General features: G+C 38.1%; 1 protein-coding gene across 4 annotated transcripts in view; it reads left to right on the top strand.

Annotated features, from left to right (window-relative positions):
- The first annotated feature begins 24069 nt into the window (after window positions 1-24069).
- Window positions 24070-24998, top strand: part of MNS1 (meiosis specific nuclear structural 1) — a 71832-nt gene continuing 70903 nt past the window's right edge. For all 4 annotated transcript variants that reach the window (XM_079700044.1, XM_079700043.1, XM_079700041.1 and 1 more), the window contains exon 1: window positions 24070-24157. In XM_079700044.1, coding sequence (XP_079556170.1) covers window positions 24155-24157 — 3 coding nt within the window. In that variant the 5' untranslated portion in view covers window positions 24070-24154. The remainder of the gene's footprint in view (window positions 24158-24998) is intronic.

The raw sequence follows: 24998 nt of genomic DNA, 5'->3' as shown, positions 1-24998 counted from the left end.
CCACTGTGCCACCAGGGAAGTCCCTGAGTAAATGTTTTTGTCATTTCTCCACATCTAATCCATCATCAAATTCTGATAGTTTTATTTCTAAATTACATTCTAGACCCAACCACTTCCCATCACCTCTGCCACCACCATTCTCAGCCCTCACTGTTCCACAGCCATGGCTTCCCGACTGTTCTTCCTGACTTCACTCTTGCTGCTTTACAGCTCACACAGCCCTTAAAGGGTTCTTCAAAAACTTACATCATATTTCTTCCTCTTTAAAAATCTGTCCAGTGGCTTCCTATTATATATAGAACAAAATTCAAACTCTCTAGTCTGGCCTTCAAGGTTCTTTGTGATCTGACCTTTCCTACTATCCAACCTTTCCCTCACTCTCCCCTTTATTCACTCTCTTCTGGCTGTGCCTCCTTTTTGCTGTTTGTGATAGCCTTTGCCTCGCAGGCTCTTTGCCTAAATCTTCATGTGGCTTGATGCTTACAGTGTTCAGATCTCTGCCCACGTGCTATCTCTTTAAAAGAGTCTTTGCTGACCTAGCCTCTCACAGCTAAAACGGTCACTATCCCTCCCCGCAGTGGTCCTCTATTTTAACCTTGCTTTATTATCTTCTTAGCTCTTATTATTATCTGAAATCATGGTATTTGTTTATTTCTGTCTCCCCCTCCCCCCAGGAGGAGACAGGGGACTTGTCTGTTTTGTTTATTACCAGTAGTTTCTCAGTAATTATCTGTTGAATGAATTGTTAAATCCAGACTTGGAATTCAAACTGATAGTGAAGCAGACTGTACTACCAAGTTGTCACTGTGAGGTAGATGAATAATCTCAGCACGAGGCATAATTAATTAAAGACTCTATCAAAGGTGTTTTAGGAGAGTCTCTGCCTTAGCCGGTAGGCAGGCTGTCTGCCCTAAACTTCCTTCTTTCCTCTAGTCATGGTGTCTGAAACTCTCCCATTGGCAATTCAGATTCATGCCTCTATGTTGGAAGGTTTTCACCTCCTCTTGAATTCTCTACCAAAATTCAAATGCCTTCAGCATGTGTCTATTGGCTAATAAAAGATTCGGGAAAAAGGATTTTCTGAGAGATCAGACCAAGAACAGAAGGGACTAAAAGCAGAGGGAAGGCAGCTGATGGCCATACTAAATTTTCTTCACCGTGCTATAATGCCTTTGACAGAGTCACTGGAGGGAATCAGTCCTATAGAAAGCTGGATTGCTATAGGCCTTAACAAAAGACTTTCTGTGTGGATTCCAGTGGGACTAGCAACCTCCGAATCTCTCCCTCTCCCGTGTACTTCCTGTTCCACTCCGCAATCCCCAGTATAATTTCCTGCATGTGGGGGCTTGACAGTTTGGTAGTCTACCCTCCTGATTGTTTTTCTATCACAGTAAATCAACCAGCCCAACCTATATCCTTAAGAAAATAGTGATTTTTAAATGCCTAAACAATATGTTATAGTATTCTTAAATGCTAGTTGAAAACATTTCCTTATTATAAGGTAATACTTATATTTTAATAACATGTTAGAAACAAAGAATTTAATTTCCCTAGTATTCAAATTTGGGTTCCCTGAGAAGTAGACTCAGAGATGGAGATTAGCATGCAGAGCATGTAGCAGGGAGCACTCTTGGGATCAACATTTGTGGAAGGGAAGGAGGCAGGACTGGGCAGAGGGAAAAGCTGAGATCAGTGCAGCTTCCACAAAGGCCTCAGCTCAGCCCCTGGAGAGCTCTTCAGAAGAGCTGGGATGGCCCTTTAGAGTTGACTCCCCTTGCAGTGAGGAAGCTAGGGTTTCAAACTCCCACATCAGACAGACATTGGATTCAAGCTGATACCCTGTGAGAGAGGGGGCTGTGTGGCCAAGGGCAATTTCTGGAGAGGACTGACAGCTGAGGGTTATCTAGTGACAGCACTCCTAACATCTAGGAAAATAAGTCCTTAGACCAGAATACAGATCTGGGCAACACAACACAGCATCCATTACACCTAGTGTTTTCATGTTAATGTCGCTTTTTGGTTGCTAACATTATTCTGGGTATCTATTGCAAGGCAGTTTGATTAATTATGTACTAAGAATCTCCCTCCACTGAGTTGGCTTTACTACTGAGGAATCTTTTCTTGTTCATGCTGTGCTTCTGAAATACTTTCACTTTTCTGTCCATAACATGTGCTATATTCATATGCAGACGAGAACTTTGTTTTTTGATGTTGTTGTCATTCTTATTTAACATTTTGTGAAGCACTCACAGGATGTACGAGGGTTCTCAGATTGTTTCTTGGCCATCTGCAGTGGCCAGTCCGGATGATTAGAAAAGTAAGATTCGACTCTCATTAATCCTGCAGACTCATTTGAATCCATGTCCCAGAATTTTCTTTAAAATAAATAAATAAAACCCTCAGCCTAGATGATGTTGGAGGAACTAATTACCCAGGCTTCCCATTATAGTTTTGTCTGTGTAAGGACTGCCAACTGGGGCCCTGAGTAAGCGTAATTGAGAATTAATGTGTTCTGCAGCTCAGAGATGGGAAATAAAACTGAGATGACCCATATAAAGGAAAAGAAGATGATTCTTATCATGTAATTGAGGCAATAAGGACCCATGATTTTTGGCTTTATTGCTCAGGCCTAGCACACGGACAAAGACAAAAGGGCCTTCTTTCTGCTATGGTTTTTCAATCTGGCAAATTTGGTCTCTGAAATAAGACTAAATTATACCTTGTTCATCTCTGCAAAAACATGGACATGAAAGAGCAAGGAAGTTATACTTAGTAAGTTCAACACATGTCCCAGCGAGCATTAAGCAAATAATAGATTCTTGTTTGAGATGGTCTACTTGTCTGGAATTCTAATATTGTGGTTGGGACTAGGAGTTGGTATCAGGTGCATCATGGGCCTATATCCCTCTCCCTGCACTACTCCCAGCAACTGAGGATGATGAGGGAAGTTCCCATTTTTCCTTGCAGCTTTGGTTTATTGCTAGGGAGGCTCTACTCAGTGTTTTTGTTTGGATGGCAATATAGTCCCATGGCTTGGCATGTGACTCTGAAATCCTGGCTTCATAACTTAGTAGTTGTATTATGTTAGCCATCCTAAACTATCTGCTCTGATCCTCAGTTTCTTCCTCTCTAAATTTACAACGACCAGAGTTCCTACTCCTAGAGTTGTTAAAATAATTAGACAATGCATGTGAAGTGCTGATGGTGCATAGTAAAACCAGTAAATATTAGGTATTATTGTTTGCTAAGAATGAGTTCACAGGTATAAGATTAGGTTGAGAGTCACTTGGACAATTTCTGGGACAAAGAAAGGGGCAGATAGATTTGGTTGAACTACTAATTCTTTTAATATATACAATTAAGTAAATAAAATAGCAACAAAGAAGTTTCCATACAGAGTTGAAACCAATGAGATAGATTCCCTCTTTAAAGTTAGATCTAACTGTGGGAGCTGGATTAGATAATTTATTGGTAGCAAAGGTAATATTAAATGTTAAGTTAGGAGTGGCCATTGCTGTCATTGCAAGTCCAGGAATAGCCATTTCTGTCCATCACAAAAGATATAAGTCAGTCAAGGAATTGTATTTTCCTATACCAAAAAACCTTCCCTAGCTGAGCAGAACAAGATGTAGACTCACCAAACTCAACAACCTGCTTTTCTCACAAGAAAGCATAAAACTTAAGAACAGAATTTTAAATTTTGATCTGGTAGCCAACTTAGGCTCTGCTCCACTAAGGTATTATTATTATTATTATTATTGTTATTATTATTTTTTTTTGCGGTACGCGGGTCTCTCACTGTTGTGGCCTCTCCCGTTGCGGAGCACAGACTCCGGACTCACAGGCTCAGCGGCCATGGCTCACGGGCCCAGCTGCTCCGCGGCATGTGGGATCCTCCCGGACCCGTGCCCCCTGCATCGGCAGGCGGACTCTCAACCACTGTGCCACCAGGGAAGCCCTACTAAGGTATTATTAACTGAGTAGGAAAAACGGGTCTCTGTAAAACCTAAAATGTTTCTAGCACACGTATTCCTTAATCTAGGTATTTTATTTGGAAATTTTAAACTTCTGTGTTAGATTGCCTGTTGATTTTTATGTTTAAGAGAAATGTTTCTTCCATATCATGTTGTCTTTTCTAGTTGAATTTGCCCTGTCTTTATTCACTCAACAAATATTTATTGAAGGGCCACTATGAACCAGTTAGGTAGTAGGTGGGTGTTCTGAGTGGAGGTAAAAGGAGGAGGATAAAAATGGTTAACAGGCAAATGTCTTTGAAAATTCTATTGAAAATGTGTATTATTTTTATACTTTACATTCATGTGTCTGAATGAACTCATCTCTATGCTTCCTTAGAGTTGGGACCACATCTCCATAGTATTTTGGTAAAATTTCTGTTATCTCTGACAAGCATCCACTTGACACATTTGCTAAGGGATGCTAAAAGATTGTTGTAGTCAGTAGCGGGAGACAGTGACCCTAAGGGCAACGTGATTACCAGTAATATAGTTTCTCTGATTGGAAGAAAGTTAGCTACAGGTATAAATGCAACCTGAATAAATGATACAATTTGTGGATCTGTTTCTAGACATCAAGCTTTAAGAAAGTTTGAGGAGTTAAGTTTTAATTAGTTAAAACAAAACACAAGAAAATCAAGCTGCAATAATCAGAAAAAGGAAAAATGGAATAGAGAGAAAAGGGAAGTTAAAATGAAAACCATAGCTTCTCTCTGAAATTATAACAGTGTTGGTAAAGGCTTTGGTATCTTGCCCACTACAGGTGAGAATAATTTCTAAAATATAAAGTCAAGGTTTCACTGAAGGCATCCGGAAAGATTAGCATCCAGTAGAATTGAAAGGAATCAAGTTTAGTTTTTTATTTATTTATACTGCATTCTTCTATTGCTTCTTCCATCCTACTTCCTTTCATTTAAGGGAATCTTAAATAATTTGTTTTGGCTTTTCTGTGAAGACTGTGAGAGGGGAATGCAGGGCTCTACCCATAACCTCCTGAATCAGACCATCTGGAGAGTGTGATTCATTCACCTGCACATTTTTTTTGGTAGTAAGATAAACATAACATGAAATTTACCATCTTAACCATTTTTTAGTGTACAGTTCATTGGCATAAGTATATTCACATTGTTATGCAACCATCACCACCATCCATCTCCCAAACTCTTTTCTTCTTGCAAAACTGAAAAGTCTTGGCCCATTAAACAATAACTCTCTGCTCTTGTCTCTTCCCCCAGGCCCTGGCAACCACCATTCTACTTTCTGGCTTTATGACTTTGACTATTCTAGGTATCTCATGCAAGTGGAATCAGACAGTATTTGTCCTTTTGTGAGTGGCTTATTTCACTTAGCACAATGTCTTCAATGTTCATCAAGGTTGTAGCATGTGTCAGAGTTTCATTTCTTTTTAAAGGTGAATAATATTCCCTCTAATGTAAATGTCACATTTTGTTTATCCATTCGTCCATCTGTGGACACTTGGGCTGCTTTCACCTTTTGCCTATTGTGAATAATGCTGCTATGAATTTGGGTGTACAAATATCTCTTCAAGACCTGCTTTCAGTTATTTTGGGTATATGCCTAAAATTAGGATTGCTGGATTGTATGGTAATTCTATTTTAATTTTTTAAAGGAAGAACCAAACTGTTTTCCATGGCAGCTACACCAATTTATATTCCCACCAACACAAGAGTTTTGATTTCTCCACATCCTTGCCAACAATTGTTGTTTACTTGTTTTGTTTTATTAATAGTAGTTATCCTACTATGTGTGAGATGATATCACACTGTGGTTTTGATTTGCATTTCCCTAATAATTAGTAATGCTGAGCATCTTTTCATGTGCTTGTTGGCCATTTGTATCTCCTTGAAGTGTCTATTCAACTCCTTTGCCCATTTTCAAAATTGGCTGGGTTTTTGTTGTTGTTGAATTGTATGAGTTCTTTATATATTCTGGATATTGACCCCTTATCAGATATATGATTTGTAAATATTTTATCCCATTCGCTGGATTGCCTTTTCACTCTGTTGATTGTGTCTTTTGATGCACAGAAGATTTTTATTTTTACGTAGTCCAATTTATCTATTTTTTCTTTTGTTACCTGGGCTTTTGGTGTCATGTCCAAGAAAACACTGTCAAATCTAATGTCATGAACTTTTTACCCTATGTTTTCTTCTATGAATTTTACAGTTTTAGCTCTTAGGTTTAGGTCTTTGATTCATTTTGGATTAATTTTTGTGTATGGTATAAGGGAAGGGTCCAATTGATAAAACTGAATTCCCATTCAGGATTAAAACTCTTCACAAACAAGGGAATAAAACACCTACAGTGTGAAAAATAGTTTCCAATGTGTAACTTTTATATTACAGCATATACAGTATAATTTCTGTTAAAGATCTGTAAGTATATATGTGCACGGTTCACTAAAGTGTTAATAGTCATAATCTCTGGGTAAAGAAATATAGTGTTCTGTTCTTATATTTAGTTATCTATATTCTTACTTTCTAACAATGTACATATAATGCTTTTGCAATAATAAAGCAAAAAACAAACAAAATCTGCAGCAAACATCATACTTAGAGGTGAGATGTCAAACATATAAGTTAAGGTGTCCCCTATTAGTTCTTCTATTTGTCGTTTTATTGTAGATTCTAGCCAGTTCAATAAGGAAGGGAAATTTTTTAATGGTATAAGGAGAGGAAAGAAAAGCAAAAAAATGTTTATAAACATGGAAACTCAAGAGATAACAGAAATGATTATAATTTTAAATGGAATTCAGAAAGACTAGTGGATGTAAAGTCAATATGCAGAAACAATTTGCATTCTTATATAACAGCAATAAGCAGAAAATTAATTTTGTAAAAGATACAGTGCTGGATGTCTATTTGTCCCTCCAGATTTACTCTCTACTCTTGTCCATACTTGGTAATGCCTTATTGACTAGTGATAAGAGGCTCCCTTATTCTTTGGCTTCTCATTAGTTTAAGCAGCAGGAGATCAAGGAAGGGTGAAAGAGGGTGGGGATTATATTGCCTCACCTCTCTTCCTGTGAGGTTGTTCCTGGCTGGCTGTATCCCTTGACCAAAGGTCCCAGCTCCCATCAAAGTAGCAGTTTTTTACTTTGGGTTCTGGAAAATTGCCTCTTCCCCTTGCCTTTAGGGTTAGGAGTGGTAACGGTTCCCCTCAGTACTGTACAATTTCTGGTTTCTTTAAACCCTGCTTACATCTTTGTAAATGACCCAAATGAGCTGCTCTTTCCTACTTGGACCTTAAATGATATAGATATTATTTGTGACAGCAGCAAAGAAGTTAAAGTAACTAGGAATAAACCTAACAAAAAGAGGCACAAGATCTTTATAGAGAAAATTACAAAACTTAATTAAAAGATTTTTAAAAAGACATTCTAGGGATGTACAATGTACATGGATGGGAGGACATACTATCATAAAGACACAGGGTTTTCTCCAAATTGATCCACAGATTCAGTGAAGTTCCAATCAGTTTTTTTTTTTTTTCATGGAACTTGGCAAGGGAAATCTAAGTTTATATATATGAACTGAGGGCAGAGAATAGCCAAGGAAGTTTGAAGAACAGCAAATCTGGTCAAATATTATTATAATTTTACATAATAATAGTATTATATAAAAGTATTATAGGAAACATATAATAATTAAATAATCATGAAATTGGTACACTGTAAATTATTAGGGAAAGACAATGATGCTGGGACAATGGTTATCCATACGGATAAAAGAATAATAAAATTGTATTCTTATATCACATTATATAAAAGATATGTAAATTCTAGGTGAATTATAGATGGATCATGAAAAGCTTTATGAACTCACATTATTAAAGGATTGTTTAAATAAGGCACCCCCCCCCCCATAAGACATAAAGGAAACAATTGATAGCTTTGACTACATTGGACTTAAAATTTCTGTGCATTAGAAGGGATCTTAGAGAAAGTAAAAATATAAGCCAGAGCTTGGAGAAAACAAAGTAGATATATGTGTACTACCATGTAATTTCACAAGCACAGTGTGGAATTAAAAGCTATTTGCAGAAGTATGGCTCAGTTTTATCATTAAAGCATGCAAAATAATATCACATTTTTTTCAGAGATTGAATTGATTCATGGTATTAAAAGTATAAAGACATGCATGAGAATGATAAATGCTATTAAATACAGAATAGTGTTATCTCTTGAAGGACAAAATGAGACAGGGTGATGTTTACAAGTGCACAAGACAGCTTCCATAGGTTTTCTTATGTTGTATGAAAACATGGGTGTCATATTATTCTCCATACCTTTCTGTATGTCAGAAATATTACCAATGCAAGTGGACATGATATAAAAGTAGAAACTAGATACCAGCAATCAAAGTTCAAGAAACTAAAAGTTGTGGGATTTAAGTTTTAAAATCTAAACTAGATATGACTGTAATATTTAAGGGAAAAGTAGGAAAATAAAGCATTGTTTAAATGAATAGATGTTAAAAGGAGGATAACATAAAATATTTCCTTATTAACGGGAAATCGAAACTGTGGGGTTTTTTTTTGTTTGTTTGTTTTTATTTTTTTGCTAGAAAATTTACCAACATCTTTTCTACTAGTAATTCAATGTTGACCCAAGGTAAAGGCTATTTATGGAAACTCAGAAGCCAAAGAAGAATAAGAAAAACATAATGGAATTAGATGAAGTAGGTGTGGACAGAACTAAAATCCCTGATCAGATGTCCTTGCGCGCTTCAGAAATTGGTAAAGAATTTCACAAAACCACTGTCTATCATTTTATAAAACTCTGGTAGAGTTTCTGCTGAGGTTCTGAATGCAAAAAAAAAAAAAAAAAAAAAAAAAAAAAATGTCAGCACAAAGACTTTTTTTTAATGGAAAAGAACGGCCTTAGTATTATAATATGTCTGTCAAGTCAAATTCCTTGCCCAGGAAGCTATTGAACCTCTTTTGAAAGGATTAATTTGCAAATCTTAAAAATAGTGTTGGACTTAAAATCAACATGAATTGGTGAAGATTAGAATCTGTCAGTTGAATCTAATTTTCTTCTGTGATAGGTCTGTTAAAGGGCAGCGACAGTGTAATTAATTGCTTGAGGCTGAGAAACCCAATTAATCTTCAAGCTGACTTTTATTTCATATAATGTTAGTGCTAGAAGAGGCCTCAAGGAACATCTAGACTACTCTGTTCATTTTATAGATGAGGAAACACACATCAGGGAGGTTAAATGATTTGTTCAAGGTCAAAGATACTGTCTGTCCTTGCCACTGAGTCCTGTAAAGAGGTTCATATTGCATCCTTAAAGCTTCTATGAGTTTCTTTGCATCTGATCATGAAATATTATTTGAACATGGGTTTTTCTGGGAATTCATCTCATGAATATCTCCTTGGAAGGATTTCCAAGCCTCCATTTTTAAAATTTGAAGCCTGCTCCATAATGTTTATGCAGCAAAGGGGGAGTGGGGAGGGGCCATGTCCTCGTCTACACACTCCTGGAGACAGAGGAGCAGCCCTGTGTGGACTTGTGGAAAAACAGGGGTACCAAATTGACGGTGTGAGTGACACCTAATCCTGATGGTAACTTGCAAGCCATGCCATCCCTTAAGGATTCTATGGGCCTGACTGTAAGATGTAAGTAGAAAAAGCTAGTATGCAGAGTATTTTTCGAGAAGTTATCAGTCTGGTAGCTATGATAACAAAGATGACATATGAGAAGATCAGCAGAAATGAGACAGCTACTGTAATTGTGGAAAGCATGGAGGCATGCCTTGTGTCAGTGTGGCAGCCACGAGGTGTTCTGCTCAAATCTCCCTTTAAGAGAACCTGCTGCAAGGGGAATGGGTGTCCAAGAACCTCCAGTTGCTGTGCATTTGGATCTCAGCAGCATTCATGCTGAGCCCTCGCTCTCCTGAAGCTGCTCCCAGCCAATGCCTGAGCATGGCTGGGTGTTTTGGGCCCAACATGGGACACCTCTAATGCAGAGTCTTTGCTTGGGGACTCCACATTGGCCTGGCAGAGACTTTCTCAATTGTGCTGCAGTTTGAGGCTCCTCCATTTTTGTTTCCTCTCTCCTTCTACAGGTGTCAGATCTGTAGCAGTTCTGAAGGCTCTCCCTGCTTACCTCTACTTCCCCTCCTCTTTCATCCTTTATAGACCCTTCCCAAAATAAATGCCTTGACAGACCAATTCTGTCTTGGCCTCTGCATCTCAGAAGACCCTAGCTGATGCAGAGTATAACAATTGCCCTGGTTGATGCCAAGGAGGGATAAAAAAAATAACTTGAAAAAGAATTAGGATCCTACTCTGCTGGTGAGGGCGGCATAGTAATTGTTTCTGTTTGGTTGTTGTCGTTCCCATTATTATAATTCCTTAACTGTGCTCCTTCATGAAAAAATTCCATGTTTCATAGATTCTAAGCTATCCTTTTTTTTTCATTTTAACCTTTCTGAAATTGGGATAGGTCTTAAAATTGATGATGTGCCAATTTAATTGGCAGAGTTTTTTTCTTCTTTACTGATGAATAAAATAACGGTGCATCCTACCACTGATGTATTGTAGATTCAGTAAAATACATTAGCTTAATTCAGGTCACCAGATGCTAGGTACTATAATGGATTTTAAAGAACTAAGGGGCTGGATTAGACTTAGTGGGCTGTAATTTTGCTATTTCTTAGGTATATCTATGAGGAAAGGAAAACCCTAAGGAACAGGATTATATTATACAGAGATGTACAGCAGATAACTGTTGCCATGGGTATATTAATATAGAGAAGACTAGAGATCCAGTGAAACATTAAGTAATCATAGAAAGCAAGGGAATATGTTCTTTCACTTCTGGCTCTATTCATTCCTTTATTCTTCCTTTTTTGGCTACTTTTATGACTGATAATTCCTTGCAGGCCATAGTCACCTTGTTTTCCTGGTTATTCTGTCATTCTCCCCGGAGTATCTTGTATACTGAAACCTGTGATAATAAAGGTTTTCCCCTCTATGTGTTGAATCCCATGTTGGTATGTGGGCAAGAAGCACTGCATGGAAGACCAAGCAAATTTAGTAAGCTTACTAACAGTCTCCAGGAAGATGGGTTAGATGGAAGGATCTGTTGCCTGGGATCCCATAAATGTATCTGCTTATCTAAAATTGGAATCCTTGGCACTGACTGCTTCTAAAATTAGGATTGAAACCATTGTTTCCCTTCTCTCCAGGCACAGCCTTTATGCCTGGATAAGTTTCCCCTAGCACTCCCCATTTCCAAAATGGGGAAGTCTCTACCTCTGAAAAAACATAATTGTTATTCCTTATCTGGACACAAATCAGAGTACTGGATACTCAGTAAATAGTTGCTATTCTTGTTCTATAAATCCTATGCAGAACATAAACTGTGTAATGTATATACCATTAGTATATTACATATTTTATTGTGTATAAATTAAAAGTGTGTTATGTAATCTATGATCTATTGTTAACATATGCATTTTATTATAGCCATTAATTATAATGCATATTTTAACAAAACTGAAGGTTAGGTTTGCATAGGAAAGAATAAATGAGGATCATCTTGATATACTAATCCATAATCGTTAAAAGGACTGGTATAGTTTGTGGAAAACATTCCATAAAATGAGAAATTTGCTATAATTCAGAAGTGAAGAGCATCTCCCTAAGACTGGGAAAGAGAGGCAATGTGATCTAATTCAGTAGTTTTTAAACTTTTTTGAGCTTGGCCCATAGTGAGAAACACATTTTACATCATGATCCAATATATACATGCATTCTTTCTTTCAATAACTGAAGTTTCACAAAACAATACCCATCTTACTAGATTTGATGCCCTCTAATATTTTTCAGGCTATTCTATTTCTATTTAAATACTGTTCGTGATCCACAGTTTGAAAAATTCTGAACTCATGAAAAGAGCATGAGCTGGGGAGACAGACTTGGTACAAAACTCTGTCCCACTATTGGCCCTGTCTGTGAACTTGGCAAGTTGTTTCTTCTGAATCTTGTTTTCTGCATTTGTAAAACGAACTGGGTTGTTCTGATGATTACAGACAATTATATACGAAGTGACTGGCATGTAGTAGGTGCTCAATAGATGATAAGGTACCAGGATAATACTTTCTAATATTAACTGTTTTCCACTACATTTGCGTATACACGTTGCCATCTATTACCTCAAGGTAAGCTTGTTACAGAATTTCTGGACCATTCTTTTCTGTTAGCTCTATCACTTGATGGATACAGCTTCTCTCTTTCTCTCTTTCCCCCTCACACTCCCTACTCCTCCCTCGCCTCCAGCAATGGACCTACCTAGCAGGGCTGGGTCTGAGGACAGGACAATGGAAACAGCCCTGTACCAGTACTTCTCTGCCTGGCTCCAAGTTCCGGAAGCCAGCTTGGGTCCTTTGACTCCCTCCGCAGGGGGCTGCCTTCTTCATCTGCCATTCCTCCTGGAGGGTTATTGTGTCCCTCTTCCTCCCCTAGGACCTTAGAGTTACTCCTCAGGTTCTGAGTGCCCAGTCATTCTCCTTTCCTGTGAGGGTGCTTAGGCTCCCCCCAAATCACCTCTCCCTGGCCTGCCCTCCAGCCCTCCAGACACACCCACATTTCTCTAGGTACATAGCTGACGTGTTATCATTTACTTTAATCATTCCTTTATCATTGCATATTTCAATCACCCCTCATTTTTTGCTAAATTAGAAATTTTTACAATGAATATAATAATGCACTTAGTGGTTTGTAAGTTGGAGTCATGTTAATTTTTAATTAGAAAAAATTGCCATAAATGTACCAAATTTGATCAAATTAGGCACTTTTTCTAAAGCTAAGAAATGAAAAAAATACCTTTATAAAGGTAATTTACATATATATTAATATATATACATATACTTTTAAAAATCATTAAGAGCTTTATAATTCAGAAGCGGATGCCTCTGCTCTTCACAATGAATTAAGTGTGGTCATCTTTGCTTCACCACTAACCAAATTACAGTCTCTGTGCACTGTAACACTGGACAAATCCCTAAGCAACTATTATTTCATATCACAAGTTCCATACCCTGTTTATGTATACATGATTTTTTGTATATTCCAATCCCCTATTTTACTACTAATTTATATCACTTTCATTCAATTCTGTGCCTATACCTGTTTGTCTCTACTCTTTCTCCTATGCTTAGAATTTGACATTCAAGGCACAAAAAAGGACAATTGAGGCAATTATCTGGATGAAGGTAATTTTTTTCCCAATTATATGGTATTTTAAACAAAAGTGGCTTTTTACAAAATTACCTAGATAAAATTGTGTTCGTATCTACAACGAATAAGCCTTCTTTCTGTGTAGTGTTCCCCAGCCCTGGAAATGAGTATATAGCAATTCTGCAGTTATTTTCCAGTTTTACTTCAGAATTTACAAAGTCAGCAACTTCCTGGTCCCTGTAGACTTGGTGGGTGAGGGTGCCAGAGCAAGAGTGAAAGTGGGAGAGCAGGAGAGGAAGAGACCCACTACTCTAGGTTTAAATGGGGCAACAAATAAGCCATTTAATAGTGCCCTTCCCCCCACCCCAAACAATTATGTGACACTTGATCCCATCCTCACATAGTCAATGTGATTCCCAGCTTATGGTGGCTAAAATATCTAGAAACAGATTTCATTGTCTTAACAGAACAATCAGATTCAACACATGGAAGCTGGCCTATTCTGAATCAACCAGAACGTAGTCATTTCCTAACTGCATATAACAGAGAGAAAAAGTACAAAAGGAAGTTATATACGATGAAACCATTAAATGCAGATTTGCCACAAGGCAAGTTGGTAATGCTTGAACATTATGAAGTGCAAAAACTGCACAAGCACATTATATTTTAAACACTCCATCTATTTAACAAACTATGTATGCTCTTCAGCTAAATAAGATGAATTGAGATTCAAGTGGCAGCACCGTACTGGCAAATCTCATCCTAAAGGCATCCATTAATATAAATCAACAGTAGCAATTTGGTTTGATCATTTATTTGCAAGAATCATTAAGGTTTATTAGCATAATTATTCCCTGTGGGATTTCATGTCAAGGAAATGAAAAATGGCATTATCAATATTTAAAAGATAAGTGTGTAATGTTCAGAGTACTTAAACAGTCATCTGCAGGTGGTGTGTCCAGCTGCAGCAAATTAGATTAGATTTGGGCATTTTTCTGAACAAAAGAAAAATTGTTTTGTTCTAATTGCTTCATTTTATAAAGCAATACGATTTTGTAAATAATTTCTCCTGCATAGTTAGAACTTACAGTGTGTACCTATTAACATGCCTTATTTCATATCAGCACCTCCGATATGTTCAACCCTTTTATGTTGTAACTATTGGGGAACACTAATCAGTATAATCCATCATTTATTATCAGGGAAAGCTTTTTCTCTCTAGTAATCTAGACCTTTAGTCTAGACCTGTAAGTGAAAAGCTATATCCCAAAGGGAAATGAACCAGGAGATTTCCCCTTAATTCTGGGAAGGCATAAATCCGTCCTTAACAATGAAATATCATTTATAATAGTAATAATTTATCATGAGACATCTTTAAATGTGATAAAAATTTTTAAATATATATTTTTAATTTATTTATTTTATTTATTTTATTTTTTATTTTTGGCTGTGTTGGGTCTTCGTTGCTTCACGCAGTCTTTCTCTAGTTGCAGCGAGCGGGGGCTGCTCTTCGTTGTGGTGCACGGGCTTCTTATTGGAGTGGCTTCTCGTTGCGGAGCACGAGCTCTAGGCATGTGGGCTTATAATTGTTTTTTTAAAAAGCCATACAATGGAATATTATTCAGTGATAAAAACAAATGCTCTATCAAGCCATGAAAAGACACGGAGGAACCTTAAATGCATATTACTAAGTGAAAGAAGTCAGTCTGAAAAGGCTATATACTGTATGATTCCAACTATATGACATTCCGGAAAAGGCAAACTATAGAGACGGTAGAAAGATTAGTAGTTTCCAGAGGTTTGGGTGGAAGGAGGGAAGGATGAATAGGTGGACCACAGGGCATTTTAGAGCAGTGAAACTATTCTGCAGGATATTGTAATGGTGGATACATGACATAATGCACTTGTCAAAATCCATATAGAGGGCTTCCCTTCCCTTCCCTGGTGGCATAGTGGTTGAGAGTCCGCCTGCCGATGCGGGGGACGCGGGTTCGTGCCCCGGTCCGGGAGGATCCCGCATGCCGCGGAGCGGCTAGGCCCATGAGCTGTGGCTGCTGGGTCCGCGCGTCCGGAGCCTGTGCTCCGTGACGGGAGAGCCCACAGCGGTGAGGGGCCTGCATACCGCAAAAAAAAAAAAAAATCCTTATAGACCTGCACAAAACAAAGAGTGAACTCTGATGTAAACTATGGACTATAATGAATAATGTATCAATATTGGCTCGTCAACTGTAACAAATGTATGGTGCTAATCATAGTAGAAATTGTGTGGGTGTGAAGGGAAGAGGGCACATGTGGGAACTCTCTGTATTCTATCAATTTTTCCATAAACCTAAAACTGATCTAAAAAGCAAAGACTATTAATTAAAAAAAATTTTTAGGCTAATTTTCTTCAGATAAAATCAGTTAATCATTGCAATTGATTAAATTTGTCTTTGTTTTAGATGAACAGTCAGGCCAAAAATCTTTTTCTCTGGCAGACCTCCTATTAAATAGCATAAATTATTGTAGAATCTTTCTACAATATCCATGTGTGGACTAGACACAAGAAGCTATAACTAAAATTTCCTTTAGAGTCAGAGATCCTCAGTTAGAGAAGCAAAATAAATGAAAAGCATACATGTTTGCTAAAATACTTTGCAATGCTGCATGACATTTCACTATTAGGAATTAACAAATTCTACACTGTTGAACCTGTTATATCCTGAACTGATCCTCATCTCTTACCCTCACTTCAAGGAGCCTAACACTTTGAGGAGATGGTTATGTCAAGAAATCTGCAGCAGACTTCATCTCAACTCAATTTATACACAACACGAAGAGGGTAACCTTCCCTCTGTTCCTCTTAGACAGTGTTGCCAATGAGTAGAGCAGTAGAGGTAACGCTGATATGCAATCATGTGACCAATGACTCAAGGAGAGAGGGGAGCAAAAGGTTTGCAGCTCCCAGAAACTCTTTCAAGGCTCAACGGAAGCTTTTTATTCGTGCTTTGTATTCTTTTTCTCATGGTCTCAGTCTTTGCCACATACAGTGGTCCTTGGGTATCTGTGGGCAACTGGTTCCAGGACCTGCCCTGGATACCAGAATCCACAGATGCTCAAGTCCCATATACAGCCCACGGTACCCATCGTTCTGCATCTGCGGATTCAACCAACCAGTGATCCTGTAGTACTGTATGTATCTATTGAAAAAAATCCCTGTATATGTAGACCTTAGCAGTTCAAACCCATGTCGTTCAAGGGTCAACTGTATATACCTTTTAACCACAATTTCCTTCAAGGTGACTGTTGCATGTTTTAACTTGATGATGTATGCCTCAATCTTTAATCACTGTTTCTTAATTAGTACACTTTGTTCTTATTATAATGCCATTACCTTAAGGTAGAGGTCCCTTTGTTGGGGCAACCGGGAGTACAGTGTGAATACTCTATAACTGAGAACTTGAATTGTACTTGGTCAGAATTCTATTGGTTTTATTCAGCTCCCCCTCACTATTGTGATTAAAAGTGTGGCAACCATTCCACAAATCCTTCTTTTTGTCTCTCATAACTTCTGATGACCTACATGGCTTCCCCTTAGTTTATTTGTACTAATTGAATGTGGTGCTCCCCCCCCACCACATAATAGATTCCCTCCCTGAATTACCCTTCTAATCATCCTAACACTCAAATTAGTACATTCTAAATATAATGTTAATCCTTCAATGGATATTTATTAAGCTATGCTATGTTCAGGGCTCTGTGCTAACCACATTTTGGTAAATTTAGACAATTAGTACTGCATTTAAACTACTGCTGTGTGTGATGTTATGAAATATTAATTGCATGTTTTAAGAAGCAAATAGTATTGATATATTTAACTGCCTGATGAAACAGATAATCTATATATCGATGAGTGACATACTTTGTGTATTTGATTAATGAGTAGTCTCAAAGTTACAAATATTTCCTTGCAAAAACTAATATCCTATTGTGATTTAGAAGTCCATTGTACATGATAGAGCTTACCTTCATCAAGTAACTAAACATTTAAAGATCAGATTTGTACCCTGTTAATGTTTCAAAGACATTTCTATTTATTGATGTGTGAGCATTTCAGATAAATAATGTTGACTTGAGTCTGTGTATGCAACCAAAGAATTTGTCATATGGATGCCAAGCAATTAATTAGATTGTGTTAGGTAGATAAGGAAATGAAGAAATCATAATGTATCTAGACTTTAGAGAAGTCTTTTTGGAGAATTCCCTCATTCTTATAGAAGGGTATAGAAATATTGGTAGTATACTAGTAAAATTAGTGCATTGGTAAATTGTTGAATGATCATACTCAGTTTGCTGATCTAGTTCCACCTGGAGAGATACTCTAGTAGTGCATATCAGGGCTCTGTGTTCTCCCAGTCTTACTCAGCATTTTTATCTATGAAGTATTTGAAAATATGAAAGGCATTTTTATCCAATTTGTAAACGATGTCAACTGAAAAAAACGCACAGTGTAAGAGCTGTGAGTTAAGTTTCATTTGGGGCAAAATGAGGGCTATAGCCTAGGAGACAGCATCCCAAATAGCTCTGAGGAACTTCTCTGAAGAGGTAGGGGGGAAGGTCAGTATTATAGGTGATTTTAGTGGAGGTGGATACATGCAGTCAAGTTTACTTTTTTTTTGTAAAAAGTAAACTTGACTGCTAGTCTCATGAAGGTTGCTGCTAGTCATGAGGAGCAGATGTCTCTGTTAATGATTTTAGTGTCTTACTGCATATGAGAAGATGCAAGTATTTGGGCTCAGAAAATCTTCTCCTGAAAGTTTCTAACTATCTGAAGGCCTGTTCTGCTAGTTGTTCCCAGAGCACAGAGTGTCTCATTCCTGATCTCCACCCTGAACTCCTTTCAGGGTGTATTGAAGGTCAGTTACTGCAGTGGCTAGTGACTTAATCCTTGTAAAGGCAGATGGAAAGTGCCAATTTTTAGATAGCAATGACATGACTCTGGGTTATTGAATTACTAGACAAACATGTTGCATGGGTATTTTGGAGAGCAAAGCCAAGTATTAAAAATTGCAGTCAAGACTCTGAGATCACAGGGATTAAAGGAAGGAAACTGGCTAGTAACTTCTAGAAAATAAAGAAGGGAGAGAGGAAAATGTGAGAAAGGAACTTAGAGGTTTTCCACTCTAACTACTAATAATCTTTAAAATCAAACATTGATTTTTATTTAAAAAGGCAATTAATGCTGCAAAAAGTTTTGTTCTTCTTAATCATTTTCACCCATGAAATTAAACAGAGATAGTGGTTGTATCAGTTAGGAATTTCATTTGGATAACTGTAATAGAATCACGGGTGGAGAAGAGGACACAGAGGCTTAGACAAATTAGTTTACTTTTCTGTCAGATAGCATGAGGTCATGAGTTAGGCAGCCCAGGGCTGGTGTGGTAGCTCTGTGGTCATAAAGAAGCAAGGCTCCTTCTCTTTTTCTGCTCTGCCATCCAGAGCATGTGTTATCTCATTGGCAAGACAGCTGGTGGACTCTGTCATCACATACTCTTATTAAGGACAGAAACCCACACAAACAAAGGCCCTCTGACAAGAAAGAGCTCAGAGAAGTCCATTTTGGCCAAAGTTTGAAGAAGAAACCTGAAGGGCTAGATATATAAGCCTTTACAGGTCAGGTTGATGGTTTTAGACTTTCCTTAAAGGCCAGAAGAAAACAGTGAATTCTTATCATTAAGGAAAGTTTTTCCAATATGAGACAACAGAGACCTAGTGTGCCAAGACCTGTCTAAAATGCTGAGACTGGACCAGGATAACAGAGAACCCCCTTCCTCCCACCTCCTGGCTAGTAAGCAGGAGCAACAAAGAAGAGCAATCTGCTGGGGGAGGAGACAAGTATGGAGAGAACCTCTGACATGCAGGAACACAGGGAAGGCCTAAAGGTAAGGGTGAGTCAGGAATGTTGAGAGAAGCAATCTGGAAAACCAACCCCCAACATAAGCACAAGATAACACGAGAGAAATTTGAAGACAGTGGTGCACTGAAGATAACCGAAGCAACACAAAATTCAAATCCAGCTCAACTTCTGACTATACAGAGTCAACCTCCTACATTCACTGTAGGAGAATAGGTGTGCTATTGCCAGGCATAAATATGACGTATCTCAGTCTCTGCTGTCTTACACATGATGTCTGGCATTCAATCAAAAAGTATGAGACACACACACACACAAAACCAAGAAAAAACACTGTAAAAAGTGTACAAAGGTGAAGCAGTCAACAGAACAAAACTCATATGACCCAGATGGTGAAACTATCAGAAAATTTAAATACTATAATTAATATTCTAAAGTCTCTAATGGAAAAGATAGACAATATATGTGAAAAGATGAGTATTTTTAGCTGAGAAGGTGGAAAGTATAAGAAAGAGATAATGGAAATATTAGATAAAAACAAAATAGTAATGAACATGAAGAATGCCTTTGACAGGCTCATCAGAAGACTTGACATAGCTGAGGAAAGAGTCAGAAAATTTGAAGATGTAGCAATAAAAGCTACCTAAACTGAAACACAAAGGTAGAAAGATTGGAGGAGGAAAAATCAGAGCATTTGAGAGCTTCATGACACTATCAAATCACCTAACGTATGTGGAAACCTACGTATTGTGGATTTATATATGTAAATAAAATGTATGATAACAATAGCACAAAAGATGGGATGGAGGAATTGAAATTAAACTGTTGTAAACTGTACACACACACACACACATACATATATACATATATATAGTAAATCTTAGGGCAATCACTAAAAAATAAAGAGGTATAAATAATAAGCTGATAATGAAAATAAAATGGAACCACAAAAAATAATCAAAAAGAAGAGAAAATGAATCAATAACAGATGCAACAAATATTTTAAAATTTGCAAAATTGTAGACATCAATCCATGCATAATATCCATAATGGTATGTAAATATAAATGGCATAAACACACCAATTAAAGGATAGTGATTGTCAGATTGAATAAAAAAGCAACAACCAACTATACACTATCTACAGGAAAGCCATTTTAAATATAAAGACACATTAAAAGTAAAAGCAAGGAGAAAGATATATTATGTAAACACTCGTTAAATAGAATCTGGAGTGCCTACATTAATATCAAAAAGACTTCATAACAAAGACTATCACCAGGGAAAAAGAAGTTCATTTCAGAATGTTAATGTCAAAATATTTTTAGGACATAATAATAATCCTACAGGTGTATACATCTAACAATAGAACTTTAAAACACATGCAGCAAAAAAAGAACTGAAAAGAGAAATAAGCAAATCCACAGTTATTCTTGATGACCTCAACACTCCTCTCAGTAATTAATAAAGCAAGTCGACAGAAATACAGTAACGATATAGAATATCTGAACAGCATTCTCAATCAACTTGACCTTATTGAACATCCCACCCAAAACATCAGAATACATATTCTTTTCAAGGACACATGAAACATTCACCGGAACAGACAGTATTCTAAACAATAAAACAAACCTCAATTAAAAAGATTTGAAATCATACAGAGTGTGTTCTCTGACCATAATGGAATTAAACTAGAAATCAATAACAAAAAGACACCTGGACAATCTGAAATGTTTGGAAAGTTAACAAAATGCCTCTAAATAATTCATGGGTCAAAGACAAAGTCTCTGAATATTCTGAATTGAACAAATGAGAATGCACAACATAATCTGTGGGAGGCAGCTAAAGCAGGGCTTAGAGGGAAATACAAGTTATACATTTATATTTGAAAAGAAGAATGGTGTTAAAGATTTAAGCTTTCACTTTATGAAACTATAAAAAGAAGAGCAAATTAAACCCAAAGCAAACACAGAAGAAAATAATGATGGTAAGAGCAGAAAACAATGGACTTGTAAATAAAAAAACAATAGAAAAAAAATTAATAAAACCAAAAGTTTGCTCTTTGAAAACATAAATAAAATTAACAAAACTCTAACTGATGAAGAACAATATTTCTTCAAAGTTATTTCTGGTAGAGCTTTCTCTTGTGTGCATAAAAGTAATATAATTTCAATCATTTGTTCATTTAACAAATATTTATTTATCACTATATGCCAAGCACTATTTTAAATGCTTGGGATACATTAATGTTCAAAATAACAACAACAGGGCTTCCCTGGTGGCGCAGTGGTTGAGAGTCCACCTGCCGATGCAGGGGACACTGGTTCGTGCCCTGGTCTGGGAAGATCCCACATGCCACGGAGCAGCTGGGCCCTTGAGCCTGCGCGTCCGGAGCCTGTGCTCCGCAACGGGAGAGGCCACAACAGTGAGAGGCCTGCGTACCGCAAACAAACAAACACAACAACAACAACAACAAAATCTGCTGACTGCCCAGTCAACAAGGTTTAATTAGAGGCTACTTTAAGAGAAGCTATACATAAGCCATGATTTTCGTAGAGTTCTTTTGGAAGTTGCTAGACTAACGGGATTAAATGCAAATAATAGTTACATCCTGGCTTCAAAGTGTTTTGTACTGTACACACCCTGTTGTCAATTTTACTTTTGTAGTAACTGGGTTTATAAGACTCCCAAAAGACAGAAACATTGACAATATTCTCCCTATACACAGACACACATACACTTGCACAAGTCCCTTCTGATGTTAGAAAACAATATGAGTCTAAGGTGAGGTCTAAAAGCCCATTATGGTTATCTATTTGCTATTAATCTCTTTGCATTTCAGTTTGGGAGGTTTCTATTGACATATCTTCAAGCTCACTGATTCTCTCTTCAGTGGTGTCCTGTCTACTGATATCCTATTAAAGGCATTCCTCATTTGTTACAGTGTTTTTGATTTCTAGAATTTCCTTTGGATTCTTCCATTTCCATGTCTCTGCTTAAATTACTCTTCTGTTCTTGTATGTGGTCCACATTGTGTGTCAGATGCCTTAGCATATTAATCATAGTTATTTTAAATTCCTGTTTAATTCCAAATGTGTGTGAGAGCTGAGTCTAGTTCTGATACTTACTTTGCTTTTCAGACTGTGCTTTCCCTTGCCTCTTAAAAATCTGCCTTTAGCCTTGAAATTTGTTGTTGAAAGGTGGACACGGTATATTGGGTAACGGGAACTGAGGTAAACAGGGCTTTAGCGTGAGGTTTTTTATTATATGGCTAGGAGTTAAGCTGTGTTTAATGTTTGCTGTAGCTGTAGGTTCCAGAGGCTTCAGATTCCTCTGTTTTTGTTTTTGTCTCCTGTTGTCTTTGGATTCCCTAAGAATTCCTTGTTAGAGTGTGTTTTGAAGGACTTCCAGCTGTAATCAACTGTTATTACACTGGAGCATTGTTGGTGTGGTGATAAAGTGTGGGAAAGGGGAAGCATTTTATGGTTTTATGGTTAAGCTGTGTCCCTGGGCTGTGACCTTTACGAATATTTCTTAGATCCCCTTTGTCCACTTAGGTGAGACAGGAAGGCTGGAGGCAGAGAAATGTCCTTGCCCCAGGTAGAATAAGGCTCTGGTAAAATCTTTTCCTCTGTAAAGTAGGCCTTTATTGTGGAGAAGGCTCTGGACATATTTCACAATGATTCTTCTTCTCAGCCTCCTGCCAGGACCATGGGCGATCTTTTTCGGTTCTTCATTGTGAGAACCTGGTGAGATTCCTGGAGACAAAACCCAGAGAAGTGTGGAGGCCTCCCTAACACGGCAGCCCCCACTAGTTTCACTGATTCTAGTCCATACTCAGTCTCCAGCAATCCATCAAAATTACCATTTAATTATTCCTAATTCATGGCTTCAGGGGCTTCTGCTCCACGTAAGGAGGTCTTGACTGTGACTCTCTGGATTTACCTCTCCCCACATTTCAGGGTGATGGGTTGCCCTGTGACCTCAGTTTTATGGTGAATGCAAGAAAAGTCATTAGTTTCGAGTTTTTCCAGCTTTATCTGGTAGTAAGGAGGGAAGTGATAGCTTCCAAGTTTTTTATATTTCGGAGCTGAAACCGTAAGTCCTATTTTTAATTAATCTTTAAGCAGACATATTGCTACACAAGATGGACTTCAAATTAGCATAAACTAAGCCAAGTTCACATGCTAGCTACCTTAAAAATTTTTTTTTTCAGTTTGGACAAGATTTCTCTAAATATGTCATCTCTAAAATCAATATATTTGACTAATTTCTCTGACCCATTCCTGTTCTTAAGTTCTTCCATTTAAAATGGACTTCAGTGTGTAACTTGCCAATAAAATAAACCTAACCAAAATCCTGCCATCATCTGTCTGCTCTCTCATTGGTACCTGGACCTTGTATTACATAGAATAAGATCCATGTGGCCCATATATTTTATTCCCCCAATTTACCAACAGCTTCTGTGGGTCCCCCACAGTGCACAGTTTCTCAGCTAGGGAGACCGTGACCGTGCGTGCCACTGCCGAGGACGAATGCCGTCATCAACCCTGCAGAACCTGCATTGAGGCTGCAGTAAGTTCTGTGCACGGAAAGTGACTTTGGCCTCATGTCTTAGACAGGAGTTTGCCGTATTTCTCTGTAAACAGTTTCCACACCTCAACTTGGCTCCCAACTCCACCAAACCGACAGATAATGGCTTGAGGGAAATCTTGGCTCCTAACAGACTGCAAAGGGCTTGCCTCAGGACACATTTGGACTCCCCCCCGCGCCCCCCACCCCCGTCTCCTTAAAATTTATGGAAATACAAAAACAAAAAACTTACGGAAGTAGCCGCCCTGCCAAGCCTCCCAAGAAGCTCAGCGCTCATTGGATAGGGCTGCGCCCAATGGGAGGCGGCGGCCTTCGCGGGTGGCTGGCGCGCTGCGGCGGCAGTTGCCGGGAGACCGTATCAAAACCGGAGAGCTCTAACGGCGTCTTGGTATACCGCCTAAGTTGGTGGCCGCCAGAGCGGAAGAGGGGGAGTTTCGTCGGCCGAGATGGTGAGCCTGTCGGGGGTCTTAAAACTAGTTGGTGGTCTATTGATTTAATTCTAGTTCAGAGCCAAACTGCTTCTAAAAAAGGATTAGAAGTGCCCAATCTGAGAACAAAGTGGGAAACTCGTATTTGCTTTCAGAGACCTCAGGTGCTATTATTTAAGGGACTACTTGGTTGTCTATTGATTTAATTCTAGTTTAGAGCCAAACTGCTTCTAAAAAAGGATTTGAAGTGCCCAATCTGAGAATAAAGTGGGAAACTCGTATTTGCTTTCAGAGACCTCAGGTGCTATTATTTAAGGGACGCTCCTGGTGGCTTCAAGCCTTTTTTTCGCATTTCTCCACAGTATATTAAATCCGCCCGGTAAAAATCTTGCTTCCCACACATCTGGAAATTTGGGAAATGTTTAAGAACCGCTGAACATATGAGTGGAAATGAACGTCCAGGAGAGAGCGAATGAATAAATAGCAGCGGGTTGACCTATTAAATCTACATTAGAAAAACGTGACCTTTTTTTAACATCTTTATTGGAGTATAATTGCTTTACAGTGTTGTGTTAGTTTCTGCTGTATAACAAAGTGAATCAGCTATATGTATACATATATCCCCATATCCCCTCCCTCTTGCATCTCTCTCCCACCCTCCCTATCCCACCCCTCCAGGTGGTCACAAAGCACCGAGTTGATCTCCCTGTGCTATGCAGCTGCTTCCCACTAGATATCTATTTTACATTTGGTAGTGTATATAAGTCCATGCCACTCTCTCACTTCGTCCCAGCTTACCCTTCCCCCTCCCCGTATCCTCAAGTCCATTCTCTACGTCTGCACCTTTATTCCTGTCCTGCCC

This window comes from Hyperoodon ampullatus (genome assembly GCF_949752795.1).
Source record: "Hyperoodon ampullatus genome assembly, chromosome: 3".
Lineage (NCBI taxonomy): Eukaryota > Metazoa > Chordata > Mammalia > Artiodactyla > Ziphiidae > Hyperoodon > Hyperoodon ampullatus.
The sequence above is the reverse complement of the archived record's forward strand: the minus strand, read 5'-3'. Positions and strand labels throughout refer to the sequence as shown.